General features: G+C 43.9%; 3 protein-coding genes across 5 annotated transcripts in view; 1 reads left to right on the forward strand and 2 right to left on the reverse strand.

Annotated features, from left to right (window-relative positions):
* Positions 1–4,059, forward strand: part of NFAT5 (nuclear factor of activated T cells 5) — a 30,232-nt gene extending 26,173 nt beyond the window's left edge. For all 3 annotated transcript variants that reach the window (XM_053449505.1, XM_053449507.1, XM_053449506.1), the window contains 3 exons: positions 36–2,313; positions 2,880–3,097; positions 3,480–4,059. In XM_053449505.1, coding sequence (XP_053305480.1) covers positions 36–2,313; positions 2,880–3,094 — 2,493 coding nt within the window. In that variant the 3' untranslated portion in view covers positions 3,095–3,097; positions 3,480–4,059. The remainder of the gene's footprint in view (positions 1–35; positions 2,314–2,879; positions 3,098–3,479) is intronic.
* Positions 4,060–7,069: 3,010 nt separating this feature from the next.
* Positions 7,070–11,121, reverse strand: LOC128467790 (NAD(P)H dehydrogenase [quinone] 1-like). The gene is made up of 6 exons (XM_053449512.1): positions 10,973–11,121; positions 9,328–9,492; positions 8,879–9,009; positions 8,609–8,722; positions 8,126–8,227; positions 7,070–7,492 (listed from the first exon to the last, which is right to left on the reverse strand). The coding sequence occupies exons 1-6, from the start codon at positions 10,986–10,988 to the stop codon at positions 7,178–7,180; spliced, it is 843 nt and encodes a 280-aa protein (XP_053305487.1). The 5' UTR covers positions 10,989–11,121; the 3' UTR covers positions 7,070–7,177.
* An 819-nt stretch (positions 11,122–11,940) lies between these two features.
* On the reverse strand, positions 11,941–15,862 carry LOC128467791 (NAD(P)H dehydrogenase [quinone] 1-like). The gene is made up of 6 exons (XM_053449513.1): positions 15,741–15,862; positions 14,374–14,538; positions 13,978–14,108; positions 13,657–13,770; positions 13,258–13,359; positions 11,941–12,815 (listed from the first exon to the last, which is right to left on the reverse strand). The coding sequence occupies exons 1-6, from the start codon at positions 15,745–15,747 to the stop codon at positions 12,507–12,509; spliced, it is 828 nt and encodes a 275-aa protein (XP_053305488.1). The 5' UTR covers positions 15,748–15,862; the 3' UTR covers positions 11,941–12,506.
* Positions 15,863–16,694: the final 832 nt, after the last annotated feature.

The raw sequence follows: 16,694 nt of genomic DNA on the forward strand, positions 1-16,694 counted from the left end.
GATCATAGGTCATGTTTGTTTTTTTTCCTTTCTAGACATCCAGTATTGCTGCAACCGCTCAGCAGACTTTAGAGAACTCATCCAGTGGGTCTTTTTCGCCCGCTGTATCCCATTTGCCTAATGAGAACGATCCGCAGACCCCAATTCAGGTGTTCAGCCCAGAGCCGCTGTCCACCATCCAAACACAAGACATTGCACCAGCGAGCAGCTTTCAAGCTGTGACTTCTTCCAGCCAGTGTTCGAACAATGACTCCATCATGCAGCAGGCGCAGTTTCAGGCTATGGATTCCCAGTCTAGAGAGACCATGCAGTCCGAGAGGGCCTTAGCCGCATTATCACAAATGGCAGAGGCCACACAGCAGCCTCCTCAGACTCCGTTGCAAGAACAAGCGCAGACACTGCAGCAGCAAATGTTCTCAACAACCAGCGGCGTGAACCAGTTACAGGGCGTCATGCATCAGCTGCCATCCAGCAACTTCCAACCAAACGTCACAGGCGGCAACGCAGATGTGAACATGGTTCAGCAAGTTCTGGAAGCGCAGCTATCTCGCGTACTCTTTTCTGGACAAGGTGGGAGTGAAAATAACCAGTCATCGATGGGGCAAGTTCAGGAGCAGCTCAATGCTGGGATGTTTCAGCAAGTGAATTCGATCCAAAATAATCCAAGCCCTGGGATGTTTGGTTCTCCAGAGTCTGTGCATTCTAGATCAGAGAATGTCCTCTCTGGATGCCCTGATAACCTTCTGCAGCAAGCCGAGAACTCCTTGTCAAGTCAGCAGCAGGCCATGGAAACCACGGCAGCCCTTGTCATGGAAATGCAGCAAAGTATGCACCAGTCTCCAGGACCAATTCAAACCGATCTCTTCCAGAGCCAGAATTCTGGAGCCAGGGGCATTCAGTCCCCAGTTTATCAGCATCAACAAGGGTCCCACCTGATGAACAGCCTTTCCAACAATGAAGATATGCAATGTGACATGTTCCCAAGCCCGAATATTTCTGGCAGTGAAGGCAGCGGTGGACAGCAGCAGGTATCCGGCTCTGCCTCCAGTATATTCCAGGCTTCCCCTTCCCCAGACAACAAGAGCACGTCGGGACAGGCTGAACAAATGCAAAGCGATGTCTATCAAAATGTGGTCCAGATGCAGCACAGCGGCGAAAGCCAAGCTCAGGTGAACCTTTTTTCACGAGCAGAAGACATGCTTGGTGTTCAGTCTAGTGGGAGCCAGCAGCAAGGCAATGGACTATTCCAGCAAGCTGGGGATATAATCAGTCTTCAGACAAGCAACTTCCTCCAACAATCCCCTCACTCGCACGCTCCTCTCTACCATACCCAAAATACAATAGGGGACAGCCAGAGTATGCCCCAGGATACTCAGGGCTCACTCTTTCACCCATCCAGCTCTATGGTACAACACCAGAGCACGGCGCCTTCACAAGATCAATTGCAGCCCCAGCTTTTCCACCCGCAGAGTACAATTTCCGTTTTGCAGAACTCTTCTTCTCCAGAGCAGCCACCCGCGAACTTGTTCCTCTCTCAGAGCGCCATGAACTCCCTGCAGGGTGGCGCAGTAGCTCAAGAGAAGCAGCTCTCCTTTTTCACGAGCCAGGGTTCCTTGCCGCAGCTTCAGACAGGTCAGAGCGCAGAGCAGCAGTCTCCTTTCCAGCAACAGGCCCAGCTGTCTCACATGCAGATTTCACAAGAGCAGCAGCAGCAGTCACAACAAGGCCTGTTCCAGTCACAGAACCAGCAAACCTCCATCTTCCAGGCAACTCACTCCATGGTTGGGATTCAGACCAGCTCGTCGCAGCACGACCAGACTCCAAGCTTGCTTTTCAACACGCAGAGTTCAATGGACACAATGGGCTCCCAGGAACAGCAGCAGAGTATGCTCTATAGCTCCAGTCAAGATCAGATGACTACTCAGGAGCAGCAAAGCCAAGCCATGTTTCACTCCCAGAGCATGGATTTCCAGGCTCAGAGTCCAGTTTCGTCCCAGCATGAGCAGCAGCAACAGTCTCCTTTGTACCGCAACTCTCCGCAGCTCCAGTTGGTTCAGCAATCTCCAACATCCCCTGACCAGCAGGTGACCATGTTTATGTCTCCTGCTTCGATGTCGGCCCTGCAGAACAGCATGAACCAGCAGGAGCTGCAGCAGGCGAGCATGTTCTCACAGTCTATCCAGGGCAACGCGCCCTCTTCTCAGTCCCAGGCTGCCATGTTCCACAGTTCCGCAGCGGGAGCCATGAGTCAAATGCAGAATCAGCAAACATCTCCGCAGGCATCGGGAATGTTTCTCTTCGGAATCCAGAATAGTGAGTATTCTTCCATTTCTACAGTACCGGGATTTTTTCTACACATTGTGTGAGTGGTGAAGAATATGCAGTCCATGGGTCTGTTTTGGCAATATCGTTGACCTCCCCAACTAGCTTTAGTGCCAGGAACAATTCGGATGTCCTAGCAGAGGGATCGATCATTATTAAATCTCATGGCTCATCCTATGCTAAAGACCTCCACTAGCGATTAATGGGAGAGTTTGTAAAAACATGTGTTTTTTGGAGCAGTTGAGGAAAAAAAACCAAAACATAAAGCTATATATCATTCACCTGTCAGTAAAACAATTAAATTCACTTTCTGTTGTCAAAAGAAACACTCCTTCTGCTTACCAGCAAATCCTGCACCAATTTGGTCCACAAAAAAGCAGGGTGATGTCAGATATGACCACTTCTTGCTGTGTTACCCAGCCAGCGATAGAAGCGGTTATGACGTTTGTATGCAGTCATTAGCAGATATTCCGAGCTCTATAATGCCCAGTCAGCAAATAAAACAGACAACAAGATCCCGTAAGCATGACTTCACTCATTACTTGTGTTTCCCTCAGGCTGTGGTCAGATGATGTCTCCTTCGAGCGGATCTTTGCCGGATCAGATGATGGCACTGGGCCAGTCTGGCCAGTCCCAAGGAGATGGGCAGTCGGTGACCACACTTCTGTCTCAGCAAATGACCGAGAGCTCCCAGATGTCTTCAGATCAGAAGATCAATGATTTGCTCGTTTCTCTACAGAACCAGGGAAATAGTTTATCTGGCTCTTTCTAACCGGTAAGTTGGATGCTTGGTGCTTCTAGGTTCTGGATCTTCTCTTTTAGTATTTAGTATTTAATCCCAATTTTGCATTTTCCCAGTCCTCTGGATTGCCCCCCACCACTACAATAAGGATACAGATGGATGTTGCCAAGATAGATTTGGTAATTGTAGGGAATGTTTTACATACCCTGCCGAGCTTAATCGTTCCTACTGCTGTTGAATGCCCGGACCCTTCCGAGGAATCATTTTTAATCGCATAAAATGTTAATACATTTGTCATTTTTGCAGTAAAACGGATTCCAGAGAAGAAAGTGGTTTAGCGAGAACAACCTTAGTCTTCTATTTTAGAGTCTTGTAGTTTTATCTCTTCACCAAACCAAATCTTATGCCGTTTCAGATGCAGTGAAGGACCCCCGGAAGAATACTGTCAGTTCCGACGCCGTAAAACTGGATTACTCTTTGTATCAGCCACGGTCCAAATAGATTTGGTTTGTAGTGCTGTCTCCCCTGATCTGTTAACGTCCTACTTCAGTATTTAGTGACCAAGGGCTGCTGAGTGAATAGAGTCTCATACTCCAAATGTTACTTCTTTCCCTATCCACAGTTTTGATGTTTACCTTCTATTAGGTCCTTCTCCATGACGTCTGTTTTATTTAGGTTTGTGTGTGTATATATATATATATCCGTGTACATAATATATATATTTTCTCAGTATGCATTGAATTGCCCATACAAAAAGCTGTGATAGTGAGAGCCTGTCGCACTGGATGTGTCACAGGTAGCGCTAGGTGTTGTGGAACTCACACTACAACGGTTACAACATAGTGCTTTTCTGCAATAATCCCAGAGAGCAACGGCGGCACTTTCGTCTTCTCTTGCATCTCAAAATAACAGCGGCCACCGTGGGCACGCCGCGTAAAGATGATTGATGCTGCTCTGGCAAAAAGCCTTCACCCTTGGCAGAAAAAAAAAAAGAATTAGCTCGGGGCGCCAAAAACACGTGCAGCGTAACTGTGGATCGGTATGCCGACTAACCCTCTGGCACGTACAGCGTTGTGTACGGTTATTGGCATTTTTCACAAGAGGGTACAGTATTCCCCATCTGATTCCTTGTTAACTGTGGCTCGCGGCTCGTTGTGAGCCCGTCCACTTTAAACAAGCATTGCTGCACTTAAACCTTTTGTTTTTTGTCTCTCGTTTATTGAGCCATGTAGATATATTTTGTTCGTACCCTCTTCTCTTCTTTTCTCACCCGTATCGTTTGATGTTTGAACCCCCCTTTGTTACCCGTTCTGCCTGTGTGCTAATGTACGCGTCTCCTAACAGGGGACTTTGAATCCCAAATACTGCGGGTTCTTCGCTGTCATGAAGGGAACTTTTTTTCAGAGAGAGACCTTTCTAGGTCATTTAATTTTGAATACATTTTTAAATCGATCAAGTTTTTCGGATGGTTTTTTTATCTAACACGTTTTTTTTCTTTCTTTTTTTTTTTTGGAAAGCTCTATTTTGTATTTAGGAAGAAATCGTATTTGCTATATGTACTGAAGCGGTGCGTTAGCAGAAATTCTATATATAAGATATATTAAGGTTTCTATATAAATATTATACATAAGATATTCTTTTGCACATGTTTGTTGGAGGTTTCTTCGGTCTTTGTTACTCTTGTCCCCTTTGTGAAGGGACTGGGTTTGGTACTGGAGCTGTGTTGCTTTAGTGTGAAGGTGATCATTTTTGGCTATGATAAACAGCTCTGCTTTGTTCCCTTAATGTTTTTGTAAACCAGAGTTCCACCTGATTCCAGAGTTATGAGACGCGATTAAGAGTAACCTTTCATCCCTGGCATCTGCAGAGGTGGTGCAAACGCGTTGGTCGTAAGCCTTTGGTGTAAGGAATATGCACTTGACGTGTGTACATTATTGCAGTGTTCTTAAACCCCCCCCATGACCCTATGGAATAGTAATATACATACTAATGGCTCTATTTTTGTTAATAGGGGGGGGCAAATAAAGCCCAGTCAAGTAGCCCAGTAATACAGAATCAGTTAAAACACACTATCAGCGTACATGCTATTGTATTCGGTGCAGTGGGGAGAGTGAGAGCCCTGTTTGGCCCAGTAATGGGTCTCCACCCCAAGTTTGAAGAACCATGGTGAGGTGATGTCACTCTGTGTCCACAAGGGGGCACAATTGCTTTCCATATAATGAATGAATGCCTTAGTTAACATTCTTACTGCCCCTTATGTGTCACAGGAGACCCACGTCTGTATAGTCATTGCCTTGGTTTCTGTTCCGAGGATGCGGGATTTTTATCTATTTACGGATTAAGAATGCTTGTGGCGTGAGCTCCCATTCTCATTGCCCTCTGTCTCTTCCACTGTTATAATGCTGCGATAGAGCTTATTTAGGACATAACTACAGGGACCAAATATAATTGTTAACTAGAATGTCTAGTCATCACCGTGTTTTGGTTCTCGACACATTCTAAATGATGGGGCAGTTGAAAAGGCGACACATAATCATAGACATCATCCATGTTTTAATTCCCTTCTATGCTTCTTTATGGATCCCAAAGCATATGGACATATTGCCTTTATTTGACTTGGGGTAATCCTGAAAAAAAAGCTTTGTTGGGTGTTTATAGATTTAAATGCACAGCGTAATATAGCAACACCTTCTTGGCATATATCTAGCACAAGGTGGTTATATATGTGCGCGGCTTCACGCTACTGCTGTGTCTCCCTTATGAGTTATGCGAACCTGTGTTCAAGCAGCAGAAGTGTATTTCATGATGATGCCACATACTGACAGTCTATGTACCGCATACTTGGAGGGCGTTCTGATGTTACATCTGCTCTAGGCTACCTTGTTCAGTTTTACAAGAGTTTGATACATTACATTATATAACCAGTCGCCAGATTCGTGGTATACCCAGGAAATAGTACGTAAGCGTTAGCCCTTCATGCTCACTCATCCGATGACGTTCACTCTTTTGTACGTGGAAACACACCTGATACACCGTGTATCCTTAGGCCCTTCCATGCGCTAGCGACGAGTTGCTTTGCAGTGTCTCTCGTGACAGCTCTTTATGGTTTCCTTTCCCTCTAATTAAATTATAATCGGTGACATCTGTGATGTGACTTTTTATTCTCTAGACCCAGTTGTTTTAGTTCTTGCCGGATTACGATCTGTAGTGGCTACAGAAGCTTCGGTAAAGGTCAGGTCACCTTCCCTTTTTACGTAAAGTCCGATCTCGGCTTCGGCGTTTGGGGCCGGATCAGTAACTGTTCCCTCGGAGCAGATGCTGAGGAGTAGTCACAGCTAATCCTTCTCCCGTTCATAGGTGGCCGTGCAGTGCACAGCTCTCACCATAGGGGGCGACATTGACTTTTATACCAGCTAACAAACAGAGCTTGTTCTGTTGAGGGGCAGAGTTGTTTTTATTATTTTTAGCAATCTTGTAATAACGTGTTAAATATTATAATAACAAAAAGATATTTTGCTTCTATTGGGATATTTGTATACTCTTTGCAATTATATTTCTGTATACAGCTCAAATCGATAAATAAAACGTTTTCAGCTGGTGTCTGGTCATTATGTATACAGTTTGTGAACATCTGCTGCTTTATAAATGATGCTATAAGCGGTAAGCCACCGGGCAACCCTAAGGGAATTAATTAGGAATGGTGCTTTGATATTTCTTTATTAACTCCGAAGTAAGGCTCCAGAGGTGTCTTCATATACTTATCTCATAGGTAATTAAAAGAGACATGGTTTGGGTTTTGATATCTCCTAGTGCCTGCAAGAAAAGCTTCACCATAGTACCCAGTATGGCTAAAATGTATAGCCACCTACCAACGCCATTTGTACATATTTTATTATTATCATTTACAGGCGTTTTCAGTATCTTTCAGAGTTCACCCTTGTTTAAAGAGCCAGTAAAAGCTGGCATGTAACCATATTGTTTTATTAAAATAAGATATCCGCCCAATCATGAAGAATAGAGTTTTAATTATATATAGCTTACGTACAAGGTGCTTCCTTCAGTTAGAAGACTTAAGCTTCATTGCATGTAGGGTAGAGACACAGGACGGTGTGCTCAGAGCCTGGTGCTGCCGGCTTTAACCTGGCTATCAGGAGGCAGGGCTTTTCCCATGTGTTGCCCCACAGCAGCCCCGTATTTGTCATTGGCATGCTTCGCCACGACTTCTTTCTTAAGTGCAAAACCTCCAGGGAAGGTCATGTCGAAATTCTCATTGGGCACAAACGAGACGGGCTTCTCCTCGCAGATCTTGCCGAGTCGAGCCTGCCAGGCATCCAGTATGCGAGATCGCACCTCGGCGGGAGAGTGTTCAATGCTGTAGCAGATCTGCGGCTCTAGGACCTGGAAGCCGCAGTAGTGCAGGATACCTTGCTGCGGAGGATACACAAGGGGTTAGCGCACCCGGCGTTATATTAAGGCAGTGAGAATAACAGGCTCTGGGGCTATATGCCTCTAACATAAACAACCTAATAATAGCTATTGGAAACTGCAGCTTGATGATGCCCATTCCACTATCTGAGGAGGGAATGACCGGCTATTTTAACTTGTGTTTTCATAAAAATCCACGGTTTATGTCCATCGCGTGGGAAAGTGCTTTAAATGTTTCCATTAACAATTGAGGTTCTGCATAACATATGGCTGTTTGATAATATACTACAGAGACAGATTGGTCCATTGTTCTGTGAATGACATTGTATGCATACACCAAATACTACTGTTACAATGAGACTACTCCTACATTAAGCGTATCTCTTCAGGAAGCCCCTGCAACGTAGCTTTTGTTCTCTGATGTACAGCAACCAGACGCAATAATTTAAATGGTCTCATGAGATAATAGTGAATAATATCCTCATTGAACATACTAAACCCCCGATAACTGCAATCCGTGCTATTACATATCTGAGCTTGATTACAGGAACTGAAGAGGGCCGTTCCCATACATGTTACTATTATGTGCATGTTATGTAGAGGTGCTAATTACTTTGGAAGAAAACAAAATCTTACCTGGACGGGCCACAGAAGGACATTTATATCCCCGTTAATCCCAGTCGGCGTGTACATGGACTCCATCCCACCGGTGGTGAAGGACAGAATGGCTTTTGTATTCTATTAAAAAATATAAAATAAAGAACAAACTGGATACAGACGTAAAGCTAATATAGGCAGAACCAAATTGCCTGTTATCCTAATCAAACAGTAGAATCAAATCTATATTTAGAGTTGGATTTACATCTATAAAAACAGCGTATTAAAATTTGTGGCATATTAAAACAGCGAAACAACCTGTTTAGCAGGTCATTCTCCAGAAATAGTGACATTTGATTGTTAGATAATTTAGTACATTAAACGTTCTTGTTTGGACGTTTTGCATCATAAATCCATGGTTTATATTTCAAGTAAAATAAAACTATTTATTCCAAAAGCCAAACCCTTTGGGAATATATAAAGCATCATAGGGCACATTCTGATACCTTTATCTGAACTGACCTTGAAATTTCCATTATCGTACATGTTTTGCATGCTGAAAGCGAATCCTTGCGTTAAAACACGATCGAACCAGCCCTTCAGAATCGCAGGCAGTCCGAACCAGAACATCGGGAACTGCGGAGGACAATATCCCAGTAAAAGCCATCAAAATGACAGGTAACTGACAATATGATCTGTAAATGCCAAAGGACATCTCCCCGGCAGCATGATGCATAATTATCTCGTTACCAATTATCGGTCGTTTCCTGGGATATAGTAGTTGAGTTGTACCTGGAATATTACGAGGTCAGCAGCTTCCAGCTTCTTCTGTTCTTCTACAAGGTCTTTGCTAAGACGCCCTTCTTTCCATGCTGCCATGCACTCTGCTCCGTATTTAAAGCTTTCAGGATCCTTAGGATTTCCTGTGTGATCGAACAGATCCACGCTATGTAACACGGACGTGCCCCATTGCTACATAACTTGAGGGCTCGCTATAACCCTTTTCGGTTTTGCAGGTCTGCGGTTACATGTCGCTCAAAAGGCACAAGTCCAGGATAGCCAAATGTCTGGCTTTTCCCTCTCCCCATGTGCCGTTCAGAAGCAGAACACAGTAAGAAGCGGAAAAAAAATCCCTTTAATTTTTTTTTGCTATGATACATCCCATTTTTTAAGTGACATGTAACGAAACAGACTGAATTATTGGCGTTTCGGGGATATTCCCCCCTAGTACATGAACGAACCTGTAACGTCATCCCGCGATGCCACAGGATTAAATCTCATGGCGTAGAGATCAGACTCTGTCACTTCCCAACCATTCTTTTTCAGAGCTTCTACGGCTGCCTCCTTCATGGCATAGTTGAATGAGGTCTTCTCCTGGTGAGCCAGCACCACCAGAGCTCGTTTAACTGCAAACACAAGGAAGGGACATCACATCATTCTGAATCTGCTTCGATATAACGTCTTTAATATGTTAGACATGACTAGATATGATACATAGCATGCGCCGTCTGTCTAATGTTCTTTGAGCCATTATAAAGCCGGGCCCCTGGCTGAGCATGCTCCCGGGGCAATAAGGTGCCAACCCTCGCCTACGTTCCCTTTACAAAAGGCACAGAAGCCGGCTTGGATATAAAGACACACAAAACCTTGGCACGCTCTGAATACCGCTTGCTTCTCGTTGAGCAGAATGGTTGATTCAGTGCCAATTCAGAAAATGACTTTGTTTGAAAGCTACCACGCCTATAAAAAATCCATACGCATTAAAGCTCAAAGCGCCAGCATTCCCTCAGTCTTTTAACGTTGGCAAAACTGAGAATCGCATAGACTTCCACTTAAAAAAACCCAGGGGGACGGGCTCTCTTTAAATGGGAATATCGCTAACCACATTCTAAATAATAATAATTCATTATAATAAAAATAAACAGCACTGACAGTATACGTCCTGTCCAAAAGTTCGCTTCTCCTCCGGAAATACAATGAGTTTCTGCGTTATTGCTGCTCAAGGCGCTTTTAGACTTTTAGAAGCCGTAGGAAGGACAAACCACACAGATCTTAGCCTTTCGGCCACCTGGCGAACCCTCAAAGAACCGAAAGCCCGATTCTCATTCACGCAGCCTGGGGCGTTTCTTTGAAATGAAACAACAGCCTTCAGATTGGAACAAATAATCCGCAGGTGGAATTCCTCAAATTGCTTGAGATGATTAGATTTCTGGTGAAAGAAGGAGATACAGACCTCACGGCTCACCGAAGACCCCCAAGCTGTATGTAGCCCGTTATTACACGTTATGTGCCCATAATTATATGTAGAACGCTGTGGCATGAAAGCTGACGTGCGATACCCAGCCCCAGCTTATATGTTTTGTTCTGCCATCAGCGTGTGCAAAGTACTTTAACCCGTTTGTGACACTTCTTCCAGAACCAGTACCCAGAACCAAATCCTTCAGTCCCTTTTTCCTCCCCTGATGCCTCTCTTTTCTATGAACTCTGAATGTGGCTGGGTGTGAGCGTGTTTCGAAACAGATACTTGTTTATGAGTTAATTGTATAAACAATATACATTATTCTTCTACTCTGTTACAATATATATATAAACAATATTTGATATATATAAGGTCAGGTGTTAGCAAAGCCCTGTACCCTTTATAAAGTCTTTATAAGCAGCCCTTCGTGGCCAGTTCAGAACCAGTTTGTGTATATAATACAGAAGCGGTCTGTCTGAACACGACTTAGTTTAACGGCACCTCACAAGGGCCCTGAGAATCCTGAGGGATACAGCGGGGTGTCAGACTCTCACACACCGCCCTTCTATATACTGACTTTAGTTAAACGCGGCCCTCGTGTTCATGCAGCACTCAAATGGTTAACCCTCATATAAAGCCCGACTCACCCGCAGTGCCGGTCATGTTCTCCAGCACAGGACGCCGTGACAGTCTGCGTTAGGAGGAGCTGTCGGGGAGGGTTTTAAGGCAAGCGGCGAGTCCTTCCTCGTGGAGGCTCCCAGCTCCATGCCCCACCCTGGCCTCCTGATAATTCGAGACCGGGGATCCTCAGCCTCCTCCCAGGCCGCCTTCTCCGTTACCATGGAGACGACCGGCAGCACCTGTGCTCTCTCCACGTAGCTGAGGTGTGACAGACACTCATAGAAATAATAATGTATTTTAACAGGAAGCGTCCGACGGGGCTTACTGGTCACCGACAGGACTTACTGGTCACCGACAGACCCTGGAATCCTCTCTGTATAAAGTATGCCATGTCTCTATAACCAACATGGCTCAGATTTTGGCGGGATGGGGTTTTCAGGTGGCGGTTCTTCCCCCCCCAGTATTGTATCCCAGTTCCAGTCAGACTGACTGGTGCAGGACTCCTAAAATGGGTAAACTGGCTGGCATAGGCAGGACCGGCTAAATGTTTATATGCTCTGTGCAGGCCTAGGCCCGGTGGCCCTCGGGGCTATTGTTATGTATGCCCTATGGCCAGCCCACGTATTACAATACATTTATTTATATATCGGCCGCAGACTTCGTATCGCTTTTATAATCGGTAGAATAATTCCAAATTACACACAATAACAAACCAGTACGAAAGGAGAAGAGGGCCCTGCGCCCGGGAGCTTACAGGGCCCTGCGCCCGGGAGCTCACATGACATGCATGGGCAGCAAAAAACAGAACCTCGCCATTTAGGCTTCCGTGGGCGCTTGGCAAAGGGTGGCCGTAGATGAATAAGACTTATATTATACTTATAGAATATCAGTAAAAACACTAATTCTCTCCCGAGTAATTAAACCGGCATTTCAGGAGAAAAGGGATTTAAAACAGGTAGTTTCTCTGAACTACACAGAGGTAGCCACAAACACAACCTTTTCATTATTTATTATAAGAGCGGTATTGGATAAATACATTATGTCTTTGGCGGTTAATACATTGTTTCTATTCTTGAACACGGTTAGGCGATCTGTGATACAAACAACAACAGGTTATTCTTTTACAATATTTCTCTTTCAAGACATGTTTACGTTTAAGAGTCATTGTCAATGTGAATGTCACCCAAATAAGAATGAAAACGGTTTTGCTGACCGCTGCAGCTCTGAATCGGGGTGGAATAAGACAAATGGCTTGCAAGCCCTCGTCACCTAAATTATCGGTTCGCCTTAGTCTGTCCGTTCTAGTTTTGTAAGTCCCTTTGAATGTAAGGACTGTAAGTAGCGCTGCGGGAATTGCTGACGCAGAAGGGCGACGTAAATGGTCGGCAGAATAATAATAATCTGATTACATTTTGAAATACCAAGGCTGGTTTGAGTGATTGCCGCTGATGGTTCTCCTCCGAAGTATGTCCGTAATAGTCATGAAATCCAACTGAGGTAGTATTATAATAACAATGTCAGCTATATTGAACATATACTATAGATCTGACCGATCGCCCATCATAGCCTAGTGCTCTCCGACTTCACCTGGCTATCAGGTGGAAGGGCTTTGCCCAGGTGTTGACCCACTGTGAGACCGGTTTTGCTGTCCGAGTTAGCCTCTACTACTTCTTTCTTCAGGACAAACCCACCACCCAAATCAAAGTCCTGGACGGGGAGGAATTTAATGGGTTTTTCGTCCCATATTGTTTCCAGGCGTTTTTTCCAGCCCTCGAGGACGGCAGTGCGTGCTTCGTGGGGGATATGAGCTACTCCGTACGAGATTTGTGGCTCCAACACTTTGAATCCACAGAAATTCAGAATGCCATTCTGCAGAAGGTTAGAAGATATACAAAGTTATCATCATACGCTTGTTAAAAACAATGTCATTTTATACCTTTTTTTTGAGTTTGGCATTTAATGAAGGCTACATGATCGCATTAAGATGATTATTGAACATCTTTTTGTTATTATTATTATGTGATGGTCTAATTGTTATGTCCAGTCCACCCTTTGTATGATGCTGTGGGATTTTATAGCGCAACATATATCAATAAATGTACCCATTTGCCTCTTTATACCATGAAGCCTACGCATAGTTACTATCCTTCATCTGATGGAGCAGTGTCCTTGTCTTCTTCCCACCAAGTACCCTTTCCTACTTCTGTTCTTCAGACTGTTGAGGTTCTCTGCTAATTTGTCTTGGAAAGACCACTCTCTCCCATCTAGCTCCTGCTACTGGACCATTATATTCCTTTACGTAATTCTGTACCTGTATTGGCCACAGATTGACATTGATATCTCCGTTCAGTCCCTTGTCGGTAAACATCGACTCTCCTGCTCCTGTAGTGAATGACAGCACAGCCTTTTTGTTCTGGAAAAGTAGAAGACACAGAACATCAGGCGCTAATTTGGGGCCACCGATGAGATACAAGTACCAAACTCTATGGGCAACGAAGCCACACGTTACACTGTTTGGAAACATGCACCCCTCAATTCCTTGTGTGGCCCACATATAATACACATATGTAAAAATAATTATATTTTAGGAATAATTGTTCATATGTAATAAGATTTTCATCGTAAAATCACTTCTTAAAATGATAAGATTCCTAAACTTTAAACGATCTGAATGTCATTTTTTTGCCCGTCTTCTAATTTAACCACTTACTTTAAAAGGTCCATTGGAGTACAACGTCTGTAAGCTGTATGCAAATCCTATGGAGAAAACCCTTTCTACCCATCCTTTTAGCAGGGCGGGGAGACCGAACCAGTACAGAGGGAACTGCAAGACAGATGTATCAAGAAGTTTAGCAAAACCGATGACATACACTGTTACTACTACTCAGCGTAAGGTAAGCCATGTTACATTGTACAGTCTGGGATGGATTTAACTTTCCGGGCACCTTTACTGTGCCCATGGAGGAAAAAAAAATAGGTTGGGGTAGAACATAAAACATGTACAGAAATATATGATTTAACTAGCACATACCTGGAAGATAACAAGGTCAGCAGCTTCAACCTTCTTCTGTTCTTCAACAATGTCTTTGGCAAGACGTCCCTCTTTGAAGGCCGCCATGGTCTCAACGCCGTACTTGAATGCTTTTGGGTCTTTGGGATCTCCTACGTTACAACACAGAGGAGCAAAGGAGTTGTAAGTCGCATTACTACAAAGAATGACAATCGTAACGCTCACCCAGACAATAATCTAAAACTATTTATCTAAGATAAAAGCCATGATAGTATTTTAATACCTGCAAACTCTACCCCCCCCCCCATTATGATGGCAGAGAGAAACCCTGTGGTAGCTGCTACCCTGGGGCAGCCAGCAGCCAATATCCGGACCTGGAGTCCAAACTGGTTGGGTAAGATATTTAAAATTAGTCACCTATGACATCATCACGCGACAAGACAGGATTAAATGACATAGCGTAAAGATCTGACACGGCGACCTTCCAGCCCATATTCGTCAGGGCCTCAACTGCCGCGTCCTTCATGGCATAATTAAACGAGGTCTTCTCCTGGTGAGCCAAAACAATCAGTGCGCTTCTGCCTGAAAAATGGAACGAAAGTCAAATGAAACAGAGAATATACACATTATATAATATATTCACATTTCTATACATACGTATATATACATTTAAATATAAGATTAACAGCAATTGAACAGATTGCAAAGGAAGGTATGTCAACAGCATCAAACATCATATATATATATATATATATATATATATATATAAAACGTTTAGAGTCTTTAGTTTAAATTTCGCATTCTTCTGCCCGTATGTTATTAATATGCTGGTTTCTCCTGGACGTTGTTGTCCTCTGTTCTTTTCTCTGTCAATGTGAGTTTTACTCTCATGCTTTTACTAATAATAATAGTTGTATTCTGATCATTGTTTGATTAAACAAAATTGTGTTTACTATTAAAACATTTTTCGGCCAGGCTGCGAGTCTGTGAGGACACACACACATTATTACGGCGTGTATTCACTAGGCTGGTTGCAGGGCAGGTGACCGTCTGCTCTCTGATGTATGCATTACACAGGGTCAGATCAGGCCTTCTTGCAGGAGAAGCTTGTTGAAGGTCAGATGAGATGATAACCGCCAGTAGAAGTGCGTTCTTAGCGGCCAAAAGGAATTTGAAGTAGGAAAAACTCGTCTGGCGGCAGCAAAGGTGATGCTGAGTGATGACGGATCAGAACAGGCTGCTACACAGGTCTGGCGGGTCACTACATCAGGACTGAAACACATACTGGTCGTGTTCCAGATGATCACAAATGTTCTTGTTTTATGTTCGTTTCAAGCGAGAGCTGCTAAGTAAATCGCAATGATGCCACGTAATGCAGCGTTATAGCAAGTATGCAAGCGTCACAGATTATTGAAGACATCTGAGTGAACACTCAAACGTGTCACCAGGTGCAAATGTTTTTATCCAACCAGAAGCCAATGTAGAAGGTTGAACGATTTAGGGCATTGGCTTCGGTGCACGGATTCTAGTCAGGTCTCTCAATGAATAAGAACGGAATTTTGCTTGAGCAGAAACAAGAATAAACCTTTCCATCCCTCTATTCGGGAATCTGCTAGGTAAGCCATGCTAAGTCAACGGGAAGAAGCTGTATAATGAAGCTACCCGCTGCTCTCTGGCAGCCCCGCTCCTGTCATACAGGTTGGATAAAACTGCCATTTAAACATAAGTAGAACCGTCTGGTTTGGGTATTTTCTATGGACTAACAAGAAGCTGTTACTACTTACCAGACATGGTTCAGTCTTCAGAGATCTCAGGTCTTCGTTGAAAAATGACGAAACACTGCTTTTTTTTATAGGAAAAACCAGAGCGACCAACCCACAGGAGGAGGTATTTCCGAATCATGAAAAGAATAGCGAAGGAGCATATAGTTCATGGTATGTAATAATCCCCTCCCTCTACTTACAGAATTCTAGACTTTGGTATGTGAGCCGCGTTTGCATGACTACAGACTATTAACCCCTTAATGACAAAGCCCGTACATGTAGGGCTCAAAATGCATTGTTTTCAATGGGTTTAGGGTCAGCCCATTGTCCTTTAGGGGTTAAATCCAATATTTTTATCAGTGCTGACTCACGGTGACTGCTCCGCATACACACTCCCTGTTTACCTGCAGCATTTAGTACCGATCCCCGATCCTATGTACACCTGACGTACACGGGCTCTCCGCTCTCCAGTCCCATCAATCATTCCTTCTGTACTTCTTAATAACGGTGATCATTTATGAAACTGCAGAGTCAGGCTTACACACTATATATTCACAACCGCAGCCTGTTTTTTATTATTTATTGTTTTATATAGCGCCATCAAATTCCGTAGCGCTGTACAATGGGGCGAGGTTAGTGTACCTCTCAAACACCCATACTACAAAGCTTGAAATCAAAAGGGGCTATACTATATGTTTTATTACATAGGTAACGTTTTACAGGGATAGGAGACAAACACTGATGCGATAAATAGGAATAGAACACAGGGTGAATACTGTGGCCCAGAGAGAATTCATGCAGAAATCCAGCAAACAGTTTTGCACCATTGACTATGTTAGAGCGGAATATATATTTCAGCTGAATCTCTCTGTCCGTTATTTGGCCCCCTCAACAGTATGTTTTGTAAGGATTTGCACATATAAGACGGACATCCACGGGGTAATAGAGGACTGGATAATAAGGATATTTACCAAA

Source organism: Spea bombifrons, chromosome 10 (genome assembly GCF_027358695.1).
Source record: "Spea bombifrons isolate aSpeBom1 chromosome 10, aSpeBom1.2.pri, whole genome shotgun sequence".
In the NCBI taxonomy this organism is placed as follows: Eukaryota; Metazoa; Chordata; class Amphibia; order Anura; family Pelobatidae; genus Spea; species Spea bombifrons.